This window comes from Cornus florida, unplaced genomic scaffold (assembly GCF_030987335.1).
Source record: "Cornus florida cultivar Cherokee Brave unplaced genomic scaffold, ASM3098733v1 CherokeeBrave_3.0.0_Hap2_Chr04, whole genome shotgun sequence".
Taxonomy (NCBI): Eukaryota; Viridiplantae; Streptophyta; class Magnoliopsida; order Cornales; family Cornaceae; genus Cornus; species Cornus florida.
The window spans coordinates 106,080,970-106,105,520 of NW_026775574.1; the positions used below are offsets into that span (position 1 = coordinate 106,080,970).

General features: G+C 36.1%; 2 protein-coding genes across 2 annotated transcripts in view; one reads left to right on the top strand and one right to left on the bottom strand.

Annotated features, from left to right (window-relative positions):
• Window positions 1-2,027: 2,027 nt before the first annotated feature.
• Window positions 2,028-4,787, top strand: LOC132304532 (WRKY transcription factor 18-like). The gene is made up of 4 exons (XM_059802259.1): window positions 2,028-2,194; window positions 2,551-2,748; window positions 2,871-2,987; window positions 4,458-4,787. Exons 1-4 carry the CDS (start codon window positions 2,156-2,158, stop codon window positions 4,785-4,787), a joined length of 684 nt encoding a protein of 227 aa, XP_059658242.1. The 5' UTR covers window positions 2,028-2,155.
• Window positions 4,788-4,894: 107 nt separating this feature from the next.
• LOC132304531 (formin-like protein 18) overlaps window positions 4,895-24,551 on the bottom strand; it is a 38,330-nt gene continuing 18,673 nt past the window's right edge. Inside the window, exons 7-18 of the mRNA XM_059802258.1 lie at window positions 24,243-24,341; window positions 24,016-24,057; window positions 23,513-23,593; window positions 23,350-23,400; window positions 23,173-23,254; window positions 22,396-22,490; window positions 19,931-20,002; window positions 19,724-19,840; window positions 15,254-15,322; window positions 15,096-15,162; window positions 5,216-5,737; window positions 4,895-5,101 (exon numbers count right to left, since the gene is read on the bottom strand). Of these exons, the coding sequence (XP_059658241.1) occupies window positions 5,472-5,737; window positions 15,096-15,162; window positions 15,254-15,322; window positions 19,724-19,840; window positions 19,931-20,002; window positions 22,396-22,490; window positions 23,173-23,254; window positions 23,350-23,400; window positions 23,513-23,593; window positions 24,016-24,057; window positions 24,243-24,341 (1,041 nt within the window). The 3' untranslated portion in view covers window positions 4,895-5,101; window positions 5,216-5,471. The remainder of the gene's footprint in view (window positions 5,102-5,215; window positions 5,738-15,095; window positions 15,163-15,253; window positions 15,323-19,723; window positions 19,841-19,930; window positions 20,003-22,395; window positions 22,491-23,172; window positions 23,255-23,349; window positions 23,401-23,512; window positions 23,594-24,015; window positions 24,058-24,242; window positions 24,342-24,551) is intronic.

Genomic DNA, 24,551 nt, shown 5'->3' on the forward strand with positions numbered 1-24,551 from the left:
ATTTATTCAATCAATCAAATAAAAAATAAGACACGTCTTCTTCTTTAAAATACCTCATTCATCCTTTTCCCTCTATTTATTTCTCTGATAAAAGGTATTCCGTGTTTCATTACTTATGAATTGTGATCCACCCATTAGTATAGTGTGCAGAAATCAAAGGCTAAAGTTGGAAAAGCCGCCCATTACATAATGTCCCTTTGATATTTATCAACTCTTGAATTCCATGTCTGACCGGTTATATATCTTCGTCAAGTTACTTCTAATTCAGTCAACATTTAAAGATTATAACTGCACGGAAGTTATATATATATATATATATATATATATATATGGGGTGATGGTGTGCTGAGTGGTAAATTATAGAGTTTTTTAAAAAATATTACACTATTATTGTTTATAAAAAAATAAAAGGGTAAATTTTACTTATCAGGTATGAAATTTGTCAATTTTGAAGTAATAGATTCTCTTCTGGTGCAACCGAATTCTACTTATGTCAGCAAAAAGAACTTGATAAAATGTCAATTATACCTTTTTAATGCTTAAAATGATTATATACAATTTAGGAGCAAAATCATAAAATAATATAAAAATCATTTAGGTAGGATATTTAGAGCATGTTTGGTTTATAATTCTAAAAACAGTTCTCAGAAATTCAGAAACCAGAAAACATTTTTCACAGATCTATAAAAAAATGTTATTTGAAAACAAGATATTTTTGTAATTGAGTTTTGAGAAAACAGTTTTAAAAAAACTGAATCAAACACAATTTTTTGTACTGTTTTTAATTTTTTAAGAACAAAAAATTATTTTTATGGTTACAAATCAAACAAGCCTTACTTATTTATCCAAAATAACTAAGATAAGTTTTGTGAAAATTTATCCAAAATAAAATTTAATAAAATGACGAATTAAGTCATCAATATGTATTGACACGTGTTGGGCACCTGGGCCCAAAATTACTCTTCTCTCTCATACGTGGATTGCACATATCCGGGTAAGTCATCGATTTGGTGTCAATTGAAGAACCTTCTTACTTGAAAAATTAGCTGCACCCTTTCCTGAGAAATTTAGATGCAAAGTTCACTACGAAAACTAACTGTGAGTCACAATTTTCGAAGTAAACTTTTAATGTGGGATGAAAGGAATGGTATTTTTTTTTACATTAAATAATTTTTTAGAGGGCAGAAGGAATGAATGACACATTCCTAGAAAGAAGATTGTGTATTTCCTTCATTTTGGTTCGGTTGGATAAAAGAGAAGAAAAAAGAATACCATTATAATTTCCTATGTTCGTTAAGAGAAACGGAAATAGAACATTTTAATTGTTTTTACCATCATATCCAATAATATTTATAATATTGTAATTTAAAGATAATAGTATTGTAATTTAAAATTTATATAATTTAGGATAGTATTTAATTTAAAATTTCTAAAATAGCCTATTACCAAATAAAGAAAGTTCATTTTTTTCTTTTTATTTTGTCTCTACATTTCTTCATTCCTACCTACCGAACACAACATTATCTCTCTACACCTCTTCCTTTATTCTTACCTACTGGACACAACGTTATCTTTTCGCTCCCATATCACACATGAGATATGTTATTAGAGTATTAGGGTAGATAAGACTATACGGGTTGACTGAAGCGTTTGGTGTGGAAGTTTTCTGTCTATTGAATTTCTATTAAATTTCTTCAGTAGAATAAAGAAGGATGAATCAAGAAAGCAAAAGATACCAACAAGCCAAACCTTAGCCAAATAACACAGAGACGAAGACTTGTCTTAGTCCATAGGGTTTGGTTAAATTGGACCCCAAGAACACGTTTAACGTACGATTGGGCCCACCCATAAAAAAAAATAAAAGGGATAGAAGAAGTTAACTGGATGAATGTCTTTTGCATCGTCAATGACGATGTAATATATGTTGTCATACAAAGACGTATCGATGTGACGATTCAATTCACGCTTTTTTTGCTTATTTAATACCAATCAACAACCCCATTTCTTTACATATTCGAGAACTACGACCTTTCAGCCCATTTGAAAACGAAAAGCCCTTGCATTGCATCATCAGTTTGCTGCAGCATAGCATACCATATATATATATATATATATATATATATCATATCATAAACTCATTCAGCTGCCTCCCTCAATGGATGCACATGAAGAAGTTATTTCTTATAAAGAGAAGGTAAGTGCATGAGTTAACGTTCCTCCTTTTATCATAATCTGCTTTACTTTGAGCACTTAATATTTGGAATTTTTTACTTCTTACTTTTAGAGTAAGTCCTTCACTTCACACTGTCTACGCTTCTTTACTTTTGGACCAAAATTGGAGAAAAATGTTATAAACTATAATATTTTAACATTTTGATGTTATATAGCACCACTTATTTATGAGAAATTATTCCATATCCAGAGTTCCCATGCATCTCAAGACATTGTTTTGATAAATTATCCACCAAACGGCCTTTTTACAGCAACGTGTATGTGTGTGTGTGTGTGTGTGTATATATATATATATATTAACTTGATTTGTTTGATTAGGTGAAAAATCTGAAAGCAGAGTGTGAACGGTTAGGCAAAGAGAATGAAAATCTGAGGTTGATGCTAGAGGTTATGGGCGACCAATACAACATCCTTCTATCTCACCTCCACAATCTCAAGGATGAAAACCACCAAGTTGTAGCAGCAGCTAAGCCTTCAAGTGTGTTTGTCAGAACCAACTCAAATGACAATAGCTTAGTAAGTCATATATATATAATATATATGGTTGTATCATATATCCTATATATATACCTATATATACACACACATAATATGTACTATCCTGAGAACATGGCATTTGTTTCCTTTGAAAATTTTAGATAGTGAAAGATGGGTTTCAATGGAGAAAATATGGACAAAAAAATACTAAAGATAATCCATCACCTCGAGCTTATTTCAAGTGTTCAATGGCTCCCTCGTGCCCCGTCAAAAAGAAGGTATATTTTATGCTCCAATTTAATAATATTTCAAAGTTTTAATTTACCATGGGAAAATTATTCTTGCGCATGCTACTTAGAAATTAATTTATTTCTGAGTATTTTCACGGAAACTTCTCAAAATATCATGATTGACTTTGGAGTTTGAACAAGTTTTAAGAAAAGTGATTGACTAGTTGAAAAGCAAAAATACTGATTAGGTCTAGAAAGTTTATGCTATCGTTTCAAACAAGTACATATATATATATATATATATATACATACAGAGTACTGATCTCTTGCTCCCCGTGGAGTAAGAAATTTTTTCAGCACTTTCTATAGTAACCATTAAGTTAAATCTAATGGTCACATTCCAAACCCACCTATATGATTTCTTTTTAACATAAAACCACTACCACTATTTATTATTTTCAAATTTTTCGACACTTTCCTTTTAATACAAAACCACTATCACTCTTTACTTCTGAAAATCACATCTCACCACTAATAAGATTTTGTTTCTCTGAAAAAGTGTTAAAAAATTATTGTATACCTCCCTAAATGCATCCTATTTAAAAATTAGAAATTCAATTTATTTTTCTCAAACCCCTTTGTCACAAATTGTCTCATCTTCCTTATTATTATTATTATTATTATTATTATTATTATTATTTTTCTAGATTTTAACTAGTTGTAAACACATTTTAATTACTCATCAATATCATAATAACTCGCACAATATCCTGTTTCTAGTTCTACTATAATAACAAAAATTTATTGACGTAACGAGGAGATTGATTACAAAACATATTATTATTCTATTAAATTTCATATTTCTTTTGTAAATTAGTTTTTTTTTTTTTCTTGTTTTCTTTAATATTGCTATTATTATACTATCATTACTATTATCTTTCATTATCATCAAAAAAAAAAAAAAAAAATTTTTTTTTTTTTTTCATTATTAAGTGATAGATGCAATTTTCTAACACTTTTTTTTTTTTTTCAAAGAAAACAAAAATTCGAATTAGTGGTGATGATACGTGATTTCCAAAAGTGAACAAATTTCTATTTTTATTTTTTTAGTACTTACCTTTATTATTATAATTAGTGGTAGTGGTAAATATTAAATTTGAAAATTATAAATAGTGATATTGGTTTTGTATTAAAAGAAAAATATATAGATAGATTTGGAATATGACCATTAGATCTAATCTAATGGTCACTATAGAAAGTGCTGAAAAAATATCTTGCTTCACGGGATATATATATATATATATTTTGCAAATTAAGTAGGGTAACGTGCATCCGTAGTACTTCAATTTAAATGATTAAAATTATGCATTTAATTGAATTGGCTTAGCAAAAAGGATTTTGTATATGAGTTCTTGTTTTTTTCTTTTGGTATCAAGAGCTTTTCACACACACACACACACACTGAAGGCATTCTAGCTAATTGACTGCTGCTACCCTTGGTCATCTCTTGGGTTGTAGGTGCAGAGGTCCTTGGAGGATGAGTCTGTTCTAATGGTGACTTATGAAGGAGAACACAACCATGCAGCTCATGGACTAGCAACTGATTGTTCCACTTCTTCACCTGATAACACCATCAGAGCCTCCACAGCTACATTCCCTTCCTCACTCAGGGCAAATCAAGATTACGCCGCAGACAACAATGACAACGACGACCACCACAGTAACAGCTTCCGGACCAAAATTGGAGAATGTATGGCATACTTGACCAAAGATTCCAACTTCACCGCGGCTTTAGCTGCAGCGGTTGCACACTCCATTTCCGAAAAGCTCGGACCAAACAATGCATAATTTTCTTCTGATGTATGAACTCGTTTATATTTTGTCTACAGGGCTCACAATTGATTCAGAATTTTGAGTTTTAGCGTATACTGGGAAGGGGATCAGTAATCTATATGTAAAATTTGTAACGTCGAAAGATTACTCTTTACAGTCGCATTGATTGATATATATCAACATTTACATTACCTATTCAAAAATTTACAGAATAAATAATATAAAAGAGAGAAAAAAAGAAATGCTGAACTATTCAAGATTATTTTTACAACAAAATTTTGGTAGGCTATTTTACAATTGGCTCATTAAAGGGGCTTTCAACTCCATATCTGTTCCACAAATAATAAAACAATATTAGATGATAGAATAGAAGTAGGGATGTACTGCACCTACATTAGCATGGAAGTCACAAAATTGAAAAATAAGGGATTGAACAGACTTACTGCTTGGAAATGAGCATCTGTCCTTGTGTTTTCAGCTCACCGCGATGCTTCACCTTATGACTTCGGTTAACTGCCGATTTATTTTTACCATCTAATAAAATTATCCTCCCCTCATCGTTGACATGATCCGAAGTCTTGCCATTTTCACAGGTGAGTCCTTCTTAGGGTTTCGAGTTAACCATGATGGAGATAACTTTATTTATCCGTTAGGAAGCAGCTTGTGCTGATCTATATGATATAAGTCCAAAATACTTGATCAGTTGATGTTGGTACTCTTGATAGGAGTTCGTAGAAAGTGCTGAGACTCCTTGGGAGCAGTTGATTTCACTTTTTCATTTTCTGTTTCCTTTTTGCTAATTGCCTTCGTCTTTTCGTTTTCTAATTGCTTTTCCGAAACACTCTTCTTCGTTTTCTCATTTTCTGCTTCCTTTTGAGCTTTCTTCTTTTCAAACTCGAGCTGCTTGCAGTTTTCATCGTGGGCTTTCACAAACATCCTCACAAAATTGAACAAGGTAGAAACAACTGCAGAACACATTCCAAAGTGAAAATAGAAAATCGTTCATCTACAACAGAAATAGAGCACGAACCAGATAATTTTAATTATAAAAGGAAAGACAATTTACAAAATATTGTTTTCAAACTTAGAACCTTACAGATCAACAAAGACGCGGATAACATGCTCATCACTCTTTATGATTTACCTTTAAATTCCTTTTCTTTTTTTTTTCCCAGGGCAAGAATGTTAGACTAAATATTAATTGCCAGGGTTCGAAGCCAGGCTCCCGAGGACAACGGGGAGCAACCCAACCACTGGGCTACGAACATTTAAATGTAGCTTTAAACTACTTATGATTTCTCAGAAAATTAGGTGCAGAAACATATAAACTATCAATCACTAAAGTCATAGAGACTCTCTCTTCTATGAATTACAGACAAATATCGACATGAAACACAACAAAATAAAATAAAACAAACAAAGGGTTAGAAAATCTATCATCAGGAAATTTGCTTATAGCCACATTTACAGGGTCATTCAATAAGCTCCATTTCCACCCTTTTTCTTTCTTTTTCTTTTTTTTCGATAATTGACCTTTTTCTTTCTTTTTTTGATCAGGTTTCACACACATTTTGCCCACGCCCAGGCTCGAACCCCCTCCCCTCCTTTTTGAGGATGGGGGTGTCTTCTAAGAATTTTTAGTCTCCAAGAAACATAAAAGCTGCCACAACAGTAATGAGGAAAGAAAAGAAACATCTCCACCCCTAAGCAAGCAAGAAAGGTCATCTCCTTGCCCCACAACTACCTAATGGATCTTGAAACAAACTTACAGACAATTAATTCACTATTGGGTTCTAAATATAGATCCACACATCAATTAATACTGGTAAATGTGCATATGCACACAACAAATGTGATCCTCAGTAACTAGGTTCACATGGAAACAAAGCAAACAAGAGAACCAGTCCCATGATCTTGGGTCCAAATAGCTCAAATTGAAAAATGGTTGGTGTTCAATCTAACTTATGTTGAATCAAAACTACAAAATCATTAATCCCTCCAACAGTTATTCTCAAGCTAAGACCCAACATTCATATTCAAATCCACTCCCAGATCTCTAACGCGCTTCCCATTTTCAGAAACACAAGTTAACATTCCATCATCTTCTTCTATGTTAACACAAGAAAGGAGTACTATGATGGTCTACTCAGCATAATTCTCATATATAACCTTTCTCTCTTGCCTGATGATTAGATTTAGCCATTTTTTACCTCAACAAAGTCATTTCCCAACTATTTGGGATCAACTACATGAATCTGGTTATTCCATTCTACTCTAAGGTCAAAGCTTTATTCAAACCACACGTTACCATTTCTTACCTTACTAACTCTACCCATAATAATTTTGAATCTTTGATCTTTTCCCTCCCCTAGCATTACTGATCCAAAACTTGTCTCAATGTGGACCTTGTCACTCTTTCGAAAAACGACCTTAGTGGTCTTCTTTGCACATGTCCAAACCATCTTAATTGATTCTCTCATTTGTCTCCAAAGATTGCTACTTCATCCATCTCACACGTGTTCATCTCTAATTTTATTCTTCTCTTGCCGCATATCCATCCCAACATTTAAATTTCTGCCACTCACTTTATGCATTTGTTAATTATTAGCTGGCCAACATTCTGTCCCAATAAAGAATGGTTGGTCTCCACAATTTTTACCAAAAAGTCCTTTTTCCTTCCCACATATTAGTACCACCATGACTTCATTTATCTTCCCAGAAAATCTTGAGCAAATTCCTAAATTAAAAGATTTTAGGCATGTTACTACAGACCAACATTGCACCATCATTCTCCAAAAGTAAACAAAAAAACTCGAGATATTCTCGGCAAATTTTTTACCATTAGTATCAAAGCAAGGTAAACACCTAGTAAATAAGTAAAATATATGGGGATTAAACACTTTCATGAAACCATAATTATAATTTATCATCAGCTCAAAGTGACCTCTGCCTGACATAACAAGACTGCCTCATCCCTGCGCATTTTACGCCTCAACAAGAAATTTTGACAAGGAACTTTCTTCAACATATAACCGAAACATTCTTCTCATAAGATATTCTTACAAGACACAAGAGGATCGGACCGTTCCTTATCAAATAGAAAAAATGCGGGCATATCAACAGTCACTACTGATGTCCCTATGAGAAGAAGTCTAGATTAGATGCTCGAGGATATTCCAATGCTTAAATCTTAATCATTCATATGGCATTCATCAGATTTTCCCTGCAGCCTATCTTTGGAGGAGTGGACAAGATTGAAATGTTCTTCTATACAATAGCTACTACACTATTAAGAGTATTGTACCCAAGAGGGCTGGACCAATGCCATTTCTATGTGTTGTGAAATTGATACAGACATCTTTTAGGAGATGCTGCTGAGCATTTTTCAGCATTCTGCAGTGTGAAAAGTCGGTATATTTACTGAAAATTACATACTATACTCCCATAAAGAAAATGAGGGCATTTAGCTAAAAGAGAAATCCGCTACCCAGTGTGTTTGAGAGAACGGGTAAATTTGGTCAAAGAGATGCTACTGGATAATGCAAACCCATAAAAAAAGTCAACACAATGCCAATAAAAAGGACCCATTCTAAAGTATAGGATGTGTTTGTATTCTTTAGAGCAATCAATGCTTTCTTTTCCTTTAGTTTTCTTCAGATATCAAACAATTCATTTTGTCACTGTAACATATATTACCTATTTTGTAACACTTTCCAAAACCAAAGGGTAATTGGTTGTCTAACTATGCTACTGCACAACATATAAGGATAGAAGGCTAGTAAATTAGCTGCATGCTAAAGTTTAGACAAGCTATACTCTGACATGCATTGAGGCGGCTATAAAAGATATACTGTCAAGTCTGTAATCTTCATATGAAGTGATTCCTAATTCTAAAAATGATGATATTCTCATTAATCCAAAGGATTCTTCATTTTATGATTTTTTTTGGCATATATATGTGCAGGGGGACCCGCTTTCTCCTTTCTTATTTATTATTGTGATCAAGGCTCTCAGCAGTCAGCAGGTTGATGAGTAGGGCTATGGAGATGGGTTTCATTAGGGGGTTCAGAGTGGGTAGAGGTCTTTCTAGTCGGTTGGAAATTTCCCAACTGTTGTTTGAAGATGACAATCCAGTCTTTTGTGATGCAGAGGTGTCTCAGATCAAGAACGTGAGATTTGTTTTGATTTGGTTTCAGGTATTATCTGCCCTGAAAATTGGGGGAGGTTGCAAAGATTTCTACTTTAGTTGATATCGTTGGATGCGGAATAGGATCCATACATATTTCGTATTTTGGGGTTACCATTGGGTTCGCCCTCAAGGAGAGTAGGTGTGTGGGACCCGGTGATTGAGAGGTTCGAGAGGAAGCTTGCAGTGTCAAAGAAGCAGTATCTTTCTAAGGGTAGGTCACCCTAATGGGCCTAATGAAAAGCATGTTGTCGAGTCTTCCTACTTACTTCATATCTCTATTTCAGATCCCTGCTTCTGTGGTTTGGAGGCTTCAGCAGAACTTCTTGTGGGTGGTGGTATGGGGGAGTAATTCAAGTACCATTTTTTTGCTGGGAGGAGGTTCGAGAGGAAGCTTGCGGGGTCAAAGAAGCAGTATCTTTCTAAGGAGTATCTTTCTAAGGAAGGGTGGGTCACCCTAATGGGCCTAATGAAAAGCATGTTGTCGAGTCTTCCTACTTACTTCCTATCTTTATTTCAGATCCCTGCTTCTGTGGTTAGGAGGCTTCAGCAGAACTTCTTGTGGGTGGTATGGGGGAGTAATTCAACTACCATTTTTTTGCTGGGAGGAAGTTTGCAGACTGGTTCAGCCAGGTGGCTAGGGGATTCAGAGTTTGAAGCCATTTGACCAGGCTCTTTTGAGGAAGTGGTTATGGAGATTAGGTGTGGAGAGATAGAGATTGTGGAAGGGGGTCATTGCTAGCAGATTTGGGGAAGAGAGGGGAGGTTGGTTCTCCTTCGAGGTGAGGATTCCTGAAGGAGTTAGTGTTTTGAAGTTCATTCGGAAAGGGTGGGACTAACTACCCAAACATATCAGATTCAGGGTCAGGGATGGAAGAGCGTTCATTTTTTGGGAGGACAACTGGCGTGGTGACAAGTCATTGGCATGTACCTTTCCCAGACTCTTCTGGATTGCTATGGTTAGGCACGTCTTGGTGGCTGACTATTATTGGCTTCATAGCGGGAGGACAACATGGGATGTGCGTTTTGTGAGGCATTTTCAGGACTACGGGCTGGATGATGTTTCTAGGTTATTGGAGATGTTGTATCGCTAGGATGTGGTGGATGATGCTGCTCACCCTCAAGTGTGGGTGGTATCTTCTAAGGGGAGGTTTGGTGTGCGCTCGTTCTATAGGGCTCTCTCCGATGATTCGAAGGTTTGCTTTCCCGTGGAAAGCCATTTGGCACACAAAGGTTTGGTTTGCTTGGACGGTTGTTCTGGGAAGGATTCTGACTCTGGACAATCTGAGGAGGAGGAGAAGGATTGTAGTGACTTGGTGATGCATGAGTAAGAGAGATGAAGAGTCGGTTGATCATCTTCTGTTGCACTGCCCTGTGGCTAGGGATAGCTGGGGGCTGCTTTTGTCTTTGTTTGGAGTTCAGCAGGTTATGCTCAAGTCCTCGCTTGGTATGATTGAGCCTTGGAGAGGGTATAGAGCGGGTCCCCAATTTCATGAATTTTGGAGGGTGGGGCCCATGTGCGTTTGGTGGTGTTTGTGGAAGGAACGAAACAAGAGATCCTTTGATAGGGACTAGACTCTTATTGGAGAAAAGAAATTCTTTATCATTAGTTCTCTTTTTTGTTGGATTCCTGGAAGGAATTTGTAAATCTATGGGGGAGAGAGTTGATCTTTTTGATAGTTTGATAGGTTAGGGGCCCTATTTGGTCCTTGCTTGATTTTGTGGGCTGCTTTCCCTGGTTGAGCGCTTTTTAATACAATCTTACTTATCAATATATATATATATATATATATATATATATATACGTGTCTACTACTACTACTTGTCTTCTGTCATCAGTTGAAACAAAGGGCAGTCCTGCAGCCAAAATCGTGTTTATCTACGAGAATCTCTCACTAATTTACATATTGCATATTGCACAAAAGACCAGACCCAGAGATCACCAAAGAGGCCCAGCTAAAGGCAGCTCACAAGATTTTTAAGGCTATTCAATCCTCACTAGTCGGAATTGGTACTCAAAACATGAGCATTTGAAGGATGAAGCCCAGGCAGATGGTAACAAGGCTGCATCTATCACTGACCATCACTGACTTCTGCTTATTGTCCTTTATTTGAATTTTGGTTGCAACCTTGTAACACAGAAGTATAAAACAATCGGCAATTAAAGGTCAAGTATCGAAGCAGAGCAATAGATTATAATTTATGGGGGTGTAAGTCACTCTGGTGGTTTCTGCGAGATTAAAATTTAAATAGAGGGTCTTATGAGCTAGTTTTTTGACAGTGAAGTAATTATTAAAATTAAAAGTATTTCACGTAGCATGCTTGTGTGAAACCAAAGAAGCCACCCATTTAACCAGAGATCAGTCAGATTAGTACTTGTTGGTTTATGAGTCACTCTTGTTTGGGTTGCAGCTGTGTGTTTTCCATTTAACGGAAAATCCATAAATTAAGCTCAAGTCCTTTAATTTTAGCCTCTTTGCTCTCAATCAGTTTATGCTTGCTTCAAATATTCTGTAATTCTCCACAAGGGCATTTCAGTAAATTATCCTCTCGTTGAAAATCAGCTATAAATGACAAATTCTAGATTATGTTAAGAGCTCAAAAACTCTCTTACTGTGTTCTGCTGTATTTCACTCTAGCTGCCTTGCTGATACAAATTAAAAGAAAATACTAGAATTCCACAGTCAGGTGGTTTTGGACAGCTCCCTGATTTTTCCCTCCCAACGGATAAGCTCAAAATTCAATAAGGATCCCAAAGGTTGTATGACAGTCGTCTATATATTTTCAGCCCTTCAGGCTCTTTTTCTGCTAACCTTTTCTTGCAGTTGAACATATTGATTATTCATATGTTCTTTGAGAAACCTGTTGCAAAAGGTTATTAATGGTGAGCTGCTGAGATCATGAATATAAAGCTAAATGTCATGAGGATAACAAATGATTAGTAGCAGGTTGCACCAGTACCAGAGCACTCTGCAGATTCATAAATGCATATGCTGAGAGCTTGTTACTTCAGGTATTCATGTCTACCTAATCAAAGATGATTGAGCAAGTTTGCATGTCACTCATATCAGCTTATTGCCTCTCTCTAGTCATCGAAAGCTGATACCCTGAAGCTGAACCAGTAAGCAAAGTAGCTAAGCAGAAGTCTATCTGTCTTTTTTTGATAAGTTAAGCTGCAGTCTATCTGTCAGCCTACAACTATTGATTTGTACACTGCTTTTGTTTCATATTTCCTTCTTAAGCACTATGTTGAGTGAGTATCCAGTCTTTTGCTGTTTGTAGAAAGTGTGCAGTAGAAAAAAGCAAACTGTATTGTTGTAATTGTTTGATCATAGAAGAGATACTTGCAGAGCTTCATAGCTCCGCAGATGTTTTTTCTTTTAAAGGGGTTTTACCACATAAATCTTGTGTCATTTGATTGGTTAGTTGTTTGCAAAAGTTTTGAAAAAGCAAGAAAGCAATACACCCCTCCCCTATTGGTTTCATCAGTACTCCGTCGTGACTGAGCTACAGCTGAAAATGTACTTACTAACAAAGTCAGTAAAATCACTTCGATTAAGTTATGACTAAGTTTTCAATTGTTCTAAAATTATTGCCATTTAAGAACAAAGTTCGAGTGTCCTATTATATATAGAATCTGTTAAATTTGGATGCGGAAATAAGAAATGCAAATAGGAAAAGGGAAGAGAGAACACAGAGATTTACATGGTTCGGCACTAAGGCCTACATCCATGGACAAAGAGCCACTAAGGACTACACTTTTATTATTTAGATTTGTATATTGCTCAGGTACAAAAAGCCTATATATAGGCATGGTAAAGATAAGAACATATCGAAGGTGTACAATAGTCAAAGGAGGCACCATGATTAGTGGAGGATTTTGCTCCACCGTTATATAGAAATATTTATAGTTGGATCACTGTGATTGGTGCAGGATTTTGCTACACGATTATATAGAAATATTTATATATTTCAACACTCCCCCTCAAGTTGGAGCATGAATATCATGAACATCCAACTTGCCAAAGAAACGACTCGAAAGATGATGAGAAGGTGTCCGGAACAAAGCCAAGAAATTGACCAGATCTTGCTGGGGAAAATAAATTGAAACTCGCAGGGGAAAATGGCCGGAACAATGCCGGGAAATGGCTGGAACTAAGTCAGAAAAAGCCGGAACGCCGCCTGAAAAGGAATGTGAAGACAGAAAGAATATGCTCCATGATAATAATTCCAATACTCCCCCTCAAGAACAACCTGGAACTAAGCTGGTCAACAACAAGCTGGAACTTCGCCGGTCAACAACAAGAAGGTCGGAAACAAGTGGGCCGGCAACGCCAGTTAACAACTTGGCAGAGAGAACATGCTTCCCCACAAACTCGAAATGGGCTGGTACAGAATGAGAGTTTGAAAAATAAAATGATCACAATATTTTTTTTTGCTTTTTTTTTTTTTTTTCCAGTGTGGTGGTAGTAGACATGTGCACACCACTGTACCAAATTTTTTTTTTTTTTCTTTCTTTCTCCAAGGGTTTTCAAAACCTAATACAGGCAGACACATTGCCCAAAACAAATAAAATAATACAACCCAAAACAGAGCTCCAACAAAACGAACCAAGGATGAAGAGATGATGACTGATGCGGAAATTGGGCGGCAACGATGCCTGGAATGATACACAGGGTATCCCAAGGCAAGTAGACGGCAACAACGAAGGGGAAAATGGTCGCTGTGGTGGAAGGAGGTCACCAGAGGAAGCAGCAACTGTAAGTAAACCAGAGGAAGCCACTGCAAAACAATGGCGAATTCAGAGATGACGCCGGCTATTAGCAAGTAGTAACGACGGCGGCGAAGCGCGTAAAAAACTTGATGAAGCACACTGGAGGTGCGTATCAGGCGCGTGATAACACGTAATCTGGAAACAGTAAAGGAAAGGAAAAGAATTGCAGAGCTCCAAATGGAGCAACAACTACCAGGTAACATGCCAATGAATACTCCGGTGACTGCAAGAACAATTGCGAGCAGAGGAAGAGATAGATGTCGGCGAAGGACTTAACCGGTGATAACGCACCTTGCAACGACTAGAACACAACGAAACTGCTCTCAGAGCAGCAACGGAAACTGAAGGCAGATCTGCTAACAGGTCTGAAAATTACGCCGGAGAGCTCGAGCTAAGGTGTCAAGATCTACAGCATCGGCGAAGTCAAAGAAGGCTCTCTGGTGACTGCGGAAGCAGAGCAAAGGAGCACGTGGTGAAGGATTCCAGAACAGAATGGCAACGGAGACAGAGACCTTAAATCTGCAAGAAGGGGATGATGATGGACCGTCGCTGGAGATGAGGCTTATGCCCCCATCTCCGACGGTGACTCTAATACCATGTTAAATTTGGATGTGGAAATAAGAAATGCAAATAGGAAAAGGGAAGAGAGAAAACACGGAGATTTACATGGTTTGGCACTAAAGCCTACATCCATGGACAAAGAGCCACTAAGGACTACATTTTTATTATTTAGATCAGTATATTGCTTGAGTACAAAGAGCCTATATATAGGCATGGTAAAGATAAAAAATATGGAAGGTGTACAATAGTCAAAGGAGGCACCGTGATTGGTGGAGGATTTTGCTCCACCGTTATATAGAAATATTTATAGTTGGATCACCGTGATTGGTGGAGGATTTTGCTGCACAATTATATAGAAATATTTATATATTTCAACAGAATCAATACCTAAAATATAAATGAAGGATTCTAAAAAAATTATGTAACTAGAAGAAGCTTGTTGACAGCTCATTCCCATCTTCCAGCTATTATGTATTGCATCAAATCAAGGAGATCTCATCAAATTATTGAAATAATTGAGCCACTCTAAAGTTATTTATTCATAGCTGTATAAATTCAATCAAGATGACTTATGTACCACAATACTTCTCTAAACTAGGCAGATTATCGAGTATAAAATCCAAAAATAGAAATGGCGAATCAATTTTGTTGACAACTTAAAACCATCATGTGGCATTCCATGGCTGATGGCAATCAGCAAGATCAAAAGCACAAGACATGTGGACCATAAAATTTATTTTCATGTTATTTTATTATATCCTACTGCAATTTTTTGTGAGTAATAAACTAAATCGCCAGATACCTTGCTCGAAAGGGCAACGGGCAGGATCTTCCCCAAAATAAAGAGCCAATGCATCGGCATTCCTTCCCTGGAAATCCAAATTTAGATATCCGTCAGTGATGAGTATCCTCATCTTTTCAAGTGTTAAAAACATGTATTAAGCAAATGTGGGAACATACCACACCAGAATAAAGTGAAGCCAAAGATCGCACTTCAGCCTCAGCAAAACCAAGAAACTCCTTTAAAATCTGATCATTGAAAAAAAATAATAATAGCAGTGATTAGAAAAATAGTTTACACACTTTTTTTTTTTTTTTTTTTTTTGATAAGTAATGTATTAAAGAGCGTTCAAAAGGGGAACGCATCACAAAAGAGCTACAAAAGAACAGAGGGCCTCCAAACCCTCAAAGAATCCAAAAGATCAACAAACTCCGCTATGGATTTACAATTTCTCCCTATAACCCATCAAAAAAGGGTGCTAATAATGGAGAATTTCAAAGACCCAATAGGATTTTCCTTTACTTCAAAAGATCTTCTATTTCTCTCAAGCCATATGCACCACCAAACGCATAAAGGTGTAACTCTCCAGAAATCCCTGACTTGAACCCCAACTGTACAGCCTTTCCAAGCCTCAATAAAGCATCTGGGAGACCTCGGCATAACCCATTGATACCTGAACAACCCCAGCATCAACATCCAACAATCCCGTGGCACTGGGCAATGCCAAAGAAGGTGATTAACTGTTTCCTCATCATTCTTACACATAAAGCACCAGTTAACCAGAATCTGTATCCTTCTCCTTGGGTTGTCTTGAGTCAAAATATTCCCTAAGATGGATGTCCATGCAAAAAACGCCACTCTGAGCGGAGCCTTCGAATGCCAAGTAGCCCTCCACGGAAAGGGAGTCGTCGGAGTATCGAAAAGACACCTATAAAGAGATCTAACATCAAAGCGCCCCTGACAAGAAGGAAGCCACACCCAAGAGTCAGAGACATCACCCCTAATTTCCGGTCAATACAGGAGCTCCAAAAAACCACAAACATCCTCAATTTCCCAATCCTGAAAATGCCTCAAGAATCGAACATCCCATACTGTTCTCCCACTATCAAGGCGATAGCAGTCGACCACCATAGCTTGACGATTAGAAGCAATCCGGAAAAGTCCAGGGAAAGTGTGCGAAAGAGAACAATCGCCACACCAAATTTCCTCCCAGAAGCGGATTCCCCTGCCATCCTGAACATGAAACCTGATATGTTTAGAGAAATCATCCCATCCCTTCCGAATAAATTTCCATACCCTAACTACTTGGTAGTCTCACCTCCAAAGAACACCAGCCCCCTCTCTACTCCCCATATTTGCTCATAACCACCCTCCGCCATAATCTATGCCTCTCAATCCCAAATCTCCAAAGCCATTTCCCCATTAAGGCCCTATTGAATGGCACCAATCTTCTAATACCCAAACCTCCCTTCTGGATCGAAGTGCAGACACGCTCCCATCTAACCAAATGAAACTTAAACTCTTCCCCCTTACCTTCCCATAGAAAATCCGTTATAACCTCTCAATTATCTCAGCCACACTACAGGGAATTTGGAAGATCAATAGGAAATAAGTAGGAAGACGCGATAGAGTGTTTTTCATCAAAGTGACCCTCCCACCTTTAGACAAATACTGCTTCTTCCAACCTGCTAGCCTCTTCTCAAATCTCTCAACCACCGAGTCCCAGTTACCCACTCTCCTAGATGGAACCCCAAGAGGCAGTCCCAGAGGGAAAAGAACCAATACTGCAACGCAAAGTGTTGGCTAAAGTTGAGATTTGAGGAACATCCCCATGTTCACCTTTAAACCAGAGACAACAAAAACCAAATCAAAATACATCTCAAGAATCTCATCTGGGAATCATCAGCGTCACAGAAAACCAAGCTGTCATCAGCAAACATCAAATGTGAAATTTCCAACCGGCTAGTGACATCTCTTCCCACCCTGAAGCCTCTCAAAAAAACCTAGATCCATAGCCCTTGCCATCATTCTACTAAGACTCTCCATCACAACTAGGAAAAGAAAGGGGAACAATGGGTCCCCTTGTCTCAACCCCTCGAGCTGCCAAAAAAACTTGTTAGAGCACCATTGACGAGGACCAAAAATCTAGCACTAGAAATGCAAAACTCAATCCATTTCCTCCATCTCTTCCCAGAACCCATGCTCTCAAGAAGAGAGAAGAAAGCTTCAACTAACGTGATCATAAGCCTTCTCAATGTCCAGTTTGCATAAGACCCTGGAACCCCACTACACAACCTAGCACATTCGTTAGCAATAAGAGAACTGAATCCAAAATCTGACGCCCCCCAACAAAAGCATTTTGAGAGTCCGAATTGATCCTGTCCAACACCTCCCTCAATCTCAAAGCCAAAACCTTAGTAATTAATTTGTAGATGCATCTCACTCCCTATTGTTTATGGTGGGGCTTGTGAAGCGAGAGAAATAGGAGATCTTTTGAGGGAGAGGAATCTCCAATTTGGTCTCTCAAATACAATATAATGTTTACTTTATTTTTTTGGGTTTATGGGCAAAATTGTAAATCTATGTGGGATCTTTTGGATTTTGTGTATAGCTAGAAACTTTAGTGTCGCTTTGGGCATCCTTTTTATTCTTTTGGGTTTGCTCCCCTTTTTGAGCGCCTTTAATGATATCCTACTTATCAAAAAAAAAAAAAAAAAGGTGCAAAGAAGGAAAAGAATACATACAAACCATTAAAGTTAAGGGCCCAAAAGCTACAAATTTTAATTATGTTAAGCGTATAAAAGGTGAGGATCTAAAGGTCTACAAGAAAGATGCAGAGAACAAAGAATACTTTTACAAGCTGTAGAATGGAAATCAAATAGGACACTTAGGTTTTGAAGAACATAGTAACCTTATGGAGATTAACGATAATAAATACTTCTGTGGGGCCAGGGTATCCAAGGTAAAAAGAAAAAAATGTACTCAAGAATATGAAAACAAACTGAATAAGTTTAATAACCTATTTAAGACTAGGGTGCAAATCGTGTTAAAGGGTCGTGTTTGTGTCATGTCCAGACAAGGGTGCAAGCTTCTTAATTTTATATAGGTTGTATAACCAATGACATGAAACGACCCATTTAATAACCTATTTAGTATTTTCCTAATTACAAAATGCTAATATAACAAAATATTAAAATAATAAATAAAAATTTAGGAAATGACTAGACCTTCCGTACACCTATAAATCAAAATGAATAAATAGGCGGGTTCCTTTGGACATATTGTTTGATTGAGGAACACCTATAAAGTCAAAATGAAAACTATATATGGGTAAAATCTCTTTTACAAGAGACGGGTTTTTCCAACGGCAAGCCTATTGAGAATGATTTGTGATAATCAGGCTGCTATGTACATTGCTAGTAATCCAGTGTTTCATGAGAGAACTAAATATATAGAGGTAGATTGTCACTTTGTGAGAGAATTGGTGATCAGAAAAAGAATAGCTACTACTTATGTGAGATCCAAAGATCAGTTAGGTGATGTATTTACCAAGGCATTGGGAAAGTCTCAATTTTCGAAATTATGTAAGAAGCTGGTAATGATAGATATCTATGCTCCAGCTTGAGGGGAAGTGTTGGGTAATATTATAACTAGTCATAGAGTTTGGGGTCTACTTGTAAATATATATATATATATATATATATATATATATATATATGTATGTATGTATATGTATAATTCTGTAGGGTTCTCTTTATTGAGTATACCCCCAAATATTATGTCTCTCTCTCTCTCTCTATAATTCTCTCTCGCTCAACACATCATTCATGTAACTGACTCCAAATAATTGAGACAAAGGTTGAATTCACAGAGAGAGAGAGAGAGAGTTTATTGTCATGGTAAAAACATGACCTTTCACAGGTACTTATATCCACTGAAAACATGCCATATTTGTTTCTAAAATACTTTAAATTTTAATATTCTTTTTATATAATCGATTTTGGGTGTATGTAAAAAAGTAGAAACTCCCACCAATTCACAGTTAACCATGGTATTATATGTCTTATTATGCTACACAAATCTATTTGGTAGATGACCCATTTGTGCATGCATAAAATAATAGGTACATAGTATTACAAATTGAAAAGTGCACTAAAAGAAATGTTCTAGATGTGATCTATTAGTTTGCATAAAATTAAATGAACGAATATAATCTTAAGTCTTACATCACAAGAATAAAATAAACATAAATGAAAATGAAAAACATTAAGGTAAAAAAAAAAAATGAAAAACGCAACTGTAAAAGGTTATCAACCAAGCTGTCTACTTTGCAGTTCAAGACACACACATAAATTTATTATGTTCACAAATTACAGAAATTCACTAGATCTACAGACCAATATTATGGCATAATATTACGATAAGTATAACAATTCCATACATGTCAATAGAAAAAAACACCCTAAGAAGTCTGGCATAAATGGATTCAGGTGCAGATTGTCCACCCATGCAGATATGGAGGTTATTATTTACCATACATAAATGACATCCACATCATGTTGCAAATTTGAAAATTCAAGCACAGAACTGATATAGAGAAACTTCATCCATATGTATAATACATTTTTTTGCCAACTCACACAGTTTACCTTGCAAAAATTTTCAGACACGGGACCATCATTTTCTGAGGCAGTTAGTTCCTGTACAACTTTCTCTAGCCCCTTGCTAATGGCTTGCATTTCCTCTGCCAAATATTTCAGTTGTATCTGCATGGTAAGCAATCATTTAACTCAACATATGCTAATTGTGTAAAAGAAATTCTATTGTTTCCATAAAAATGCATAAAAAATGAATACCTTTGTTGAAGCTTCCAAACTCACAAGATCTTTCGGGAAATCTAGAAGTTCTGGTAGCTTTTCCGCAAGCACCTACAATTTGTCAAGAAAAGTTTTGAACAAATAGTAGTGACTATATTTGGAAAGGAAAATAGTAGCGTAAATAAGGTTTCTCCATGTACTCTTTCTTTTTCCTTCTCTAGAGTGTTAACAATGAACCAACCATTAGAACTACTCAGTTTTCTCTCTCTACAGCATAGGAAACTAGCACGAAAAAAATCCACATCTTTTGTGGGCTAAGAGATCTTTTACCCTCAAAATTCTTATGAAGATACTGTTTGAATCAAGGCATGCTAAGAAGAAAAGGGACAAGTCAAAAATATAATATATAGCACGTCATGGACCTTGTGCAATCAAGTTTAGGGTTGAAACAAGTCTTAGTTTATGTTAATTTTAGGTTTAAATATAGTTGGTACAGGTCTGTTTTTGTTTTAAAAGGTTTAGGGTCAATAGTATTTTTTCTTTTTTTCTTTTTTACTAAAAAAATAAAAATGAAACATTTTTATGAATAAATAGTAATTATCAACAGTAGATGTGAAATACAATGAAAATCGGACCCACAACTTATCATGGAGAAATCATTGGTTGTAACTTATCTCATTTCACACATAACAGGCATTCTTTGCATAACTCTTTTATTCTTCAATTGGACCAAATGTTTATATTGTTCATCTCTCTTTAGAGGGCCTAATTATTGTACTTCCTTACTTATCAAAAAAAATTATTGCACTTCCTTAATATTTATTGGGATGTAGAAAACTTGCCCCTGAAAATGACATTTACAAGCAAGGAATTTGAAAATTTGTCCTTAGAACCAAAAAAAGAAAGTTTGACCTTGGAACTAATTAGACATACAAATAACTGTGGGATACAATTATATAACCAGAAACTTTTTTACAAATAAATCGTAATTCTCAACAGTAGATGTGAAATAAAATGAATATTGGCTGCACAAATTGTCATGGCAGTAAACATTGCTTGTTAATTATTTCATTTCCCAAGTAGAAGATATTCATAGTTTTTTTATTCTTCAGTTCAGTCAAAATATTAAAATTACCATACAAATCATAAGGTGCCATTACTTGGTGCAATGATAAAAGCTCGGGATCTCAAGTGTTAGAATATCAATTCAAGTCTGAGGGCAGCCACTGTATACAACTAATAGCAAATTTTTTTTTTTTTGATAAGTACAAATAATAGCAAATGTTATGGTCAATACCTAGTATACTCTTTCCAACTCCCCTTGTTGGCAGCATCGGTACTGGGTAACAGTCATTTTTCCATATAAAGAATACAGTAAGATATGATACCCAATAAGGTGCATATATCAGTGCTTGTCTGCTTGATATTGATCATTTTCCCCACACAGCTAAAGTCAATCATCCAAAGAAAGTCATCAAGCTCTCATTACCATCAACAAGTGGCACAAAGATAGCTAATACGGATTACAGAGGTTCAATTCTCAAGTGGGGTGGTACCTCTATTGCTATTTTTTTGCTCTTATGGAAGCCCCCATCCTCCACCCGTGAGGGCCGCAACCGGAAAAAAAGGGTCCCAACTCCTTATACTTGTTTTAGCTGATGCTAAACTTTTTCTATGGGTTGTTATGTAACAGCCCACTCCACCACATGGTATGATATTGTCCGCTTTGGGCTCAAACCTGCACGGTTTTGTTGTTGGGTTTTACCCCCAAAAGGTCGCATGCCATTTGGAGATAGCACTAACACATATAAGCACTTCACCTTTTCCACACCCAGGCAAAGTGGGATTGAGCACCCGTAGCCTGCTAGTACCTCGCACCCGCCCACACATACCCGCCCACAAGGTCGCCACATATTACCTTTCGTCCTTCATTCTTGAGAAGAGCTCCTTTCACATTTTATTTCCTTTTTCATAATTCCATCTTGTTCCCCACAGAAAAGGAAAAGCCCCCTTAGGTATGGGTAGTCAATAATCACAACATTGAACTTCAATTTAAATAGCCAGGTTTAAATTTCAATGCCTCTAAAAGTGGGCTCAATTTTCATAAACTTCAAGGACCAAAATATCAATCACACGCTATTTAATATCTTTACACCTTTTAGTCACTCAATAGAAAGGCTGAAAGTTTATGCACGTATAGCATGGAACCTTACTTCGCATTAACCTAACAACATCTGTTGCATTATTCTAATAGCTAATGGCTTTGACCAACGTATTCATTATTGGAGTATGCACGGAGTGCCCACAAGAATATTTGACATAAGTACACTTGAATTTTAAAAAAAGAAAACTTTCAAATGATATGAACTCTGATTCCATTCAACACGGTTGACATACCCTTTGTGTAATGGATTTTAAATTTGGTGTGCTAAATATTTGGTGTACTACAGGACAATAACAAAATTGGCAGATAATAAGGATCAGAAAAATCAAAGATTATGTACCTTACAAAGATAGTGCATGAGAGTCATCTTGTTGTTTCGGGCTCGTGTATCAGTGAGTTTAAGAAGACTGTCTAACCGAAATCCAATGGCAGAACCTACAGGCATCAAGTTATGACATTATTAAAGAATCAAAACAAGGCAACAAAAAATGTGTAGCAAAAAAAACATGGCATCTCCGGAAAAGCGTGTATCGCTTGTGCACACACGCGCACACAGAATTGGCTGAGATTACACCAACACAGGTATTTGATTGGAGTAACCATAAAATTTATTTCCAACAAATGGATATATTAGACTCAATTCCTAAGAAGATTTGAGCATATAGGTTGCTTTGCATATCAAATTGCAGCAATGTGCAGCAGATCCAAGTTTCGCTATGATGCACCAAATGAAGAAACAGGTATCGTTATTCGATAGGTTTGTGGAAGGCATGGAAGTTCTAATCTCAAAGCACAAAGTCTTATTTTGGCATTGTAACAACATTGTGGGCCCAGTAAAGACCTAGCTAAGCTCTATCATGTTGGGGATTCTAAATGTTAATTGTTTTTTTTTTTTTTTTCACTTTACACCAATCATATGGTGTAGAGCTGGCCAAGTTTTTCTACTACTTTCTTTTTCTGGTTGAGCCAAACAGGTACTTTGAGTAATAAATTATATTTCAAGGTGAGATAAAAGGTTATCCTTAACTGTAGCATAAAAAACTTATATGCAATGATACTTAACATGTCTGATCAAAATCATGGACAATACATTTGAAGAGGACAAACTTCTACTCACCCCTTGCAGTTCCATGGTTCAAAGCGTTACCCAGTGAAAGAATAGTCTGCATGATTTTTTTCAACTTGGCCGAATTCCTGATCTAATAAGCACATTTGTTCAAAAGGTTTAAAGAGATTATCTTCAAAGAAATTCTTTATAAGAAACCAGAGGAAGCAAAATGGCAAAATAGATTACCTCTTCAGCTACAGAATTTACAAGATTCAAATTATTTCTGAGGTCAGAAACCTGAAATAAAAATAAATAAATAATTAAAAATTATTGTGAATGAACAGGCCAGATTGGTAATAATAACATAGAACAGAGCAAAACAATACGATGAGCTGTATTGGCCTCCAACCTGTGAACGAAATTGAATTTTAAATGAGAAGACTCTTAGCTTGGACTCGACCCGTGGCACTTTCATCAACTCCAAAAAGAACTGTCATAAAAGTTTTGAAGGAACATTAATTAGTGAAAATTTTAGAAAATTAAATAAATAAATAATAATTTATGATAGGAGACTTAAGGTACGTATGGAGTGATCCTCCCAAACCATACAAGGAAGTCAACTAGTAAGTCAGGACTAAGACTTCAATTGCAATGATGGGCCCAAGACAAACTGAGTAACAACTTACAGATGCTAATTAGAATATTGTCTTCTACAAATATTAATTGCATGGCCAAGAGATCAATTAATCGCATAGCAAGCCATAATCATAAGTTGATGGTGAAAAGTATTCACTCAGTGAGCCGTGGTGCAACCATGTCTAACCAAACAATAACTAAAATAGAAAATATATATATATAGAAAATAAAAATAAAAAAGAAGAGTGAAAAATGAAGATGAAGGAACTTGCTAACCTGTTCACATTTTCCTAAGTTCTCCTTGTCACCATTGAAATTCTGAACACAGAAGAACAGTTATAACTCAAAAGCTAGAGAAACTTATATATAAATATCATAATCAACCATAGGATTCTTTAGATTTAGAATATTTGGTGAGATGATAATAAAACTCCCGCCATTATAGACAAGATTATGAAAGATTCCAGACAAACAATAAATACTCAAAAATGGAATGTCCTTGCCTTGAGAAGTTCCATTTCTTCTTTTGTTGGACAGAACTTTATAAGATTATCAACCTGATCAACATCCAATGCCAAATCATCCAAGGCAAGGACTGAACTCTGTAAAACATATGTACCGAAGGAACAATTAAAGAAAAATGGATGAAAAATGCACCTGTACAGCATATATGTGGAGTTAGGATCTGTAAAAAAGACAAAAGGGCAATGCAGCATTGATTTCAATAATCGAATACCTTCCCTCTTGTTGGAGAATAATTATAGGAGTGATTTAAGCCCTTAAATCATTCCTTGACAGAATGTTAATGTTGC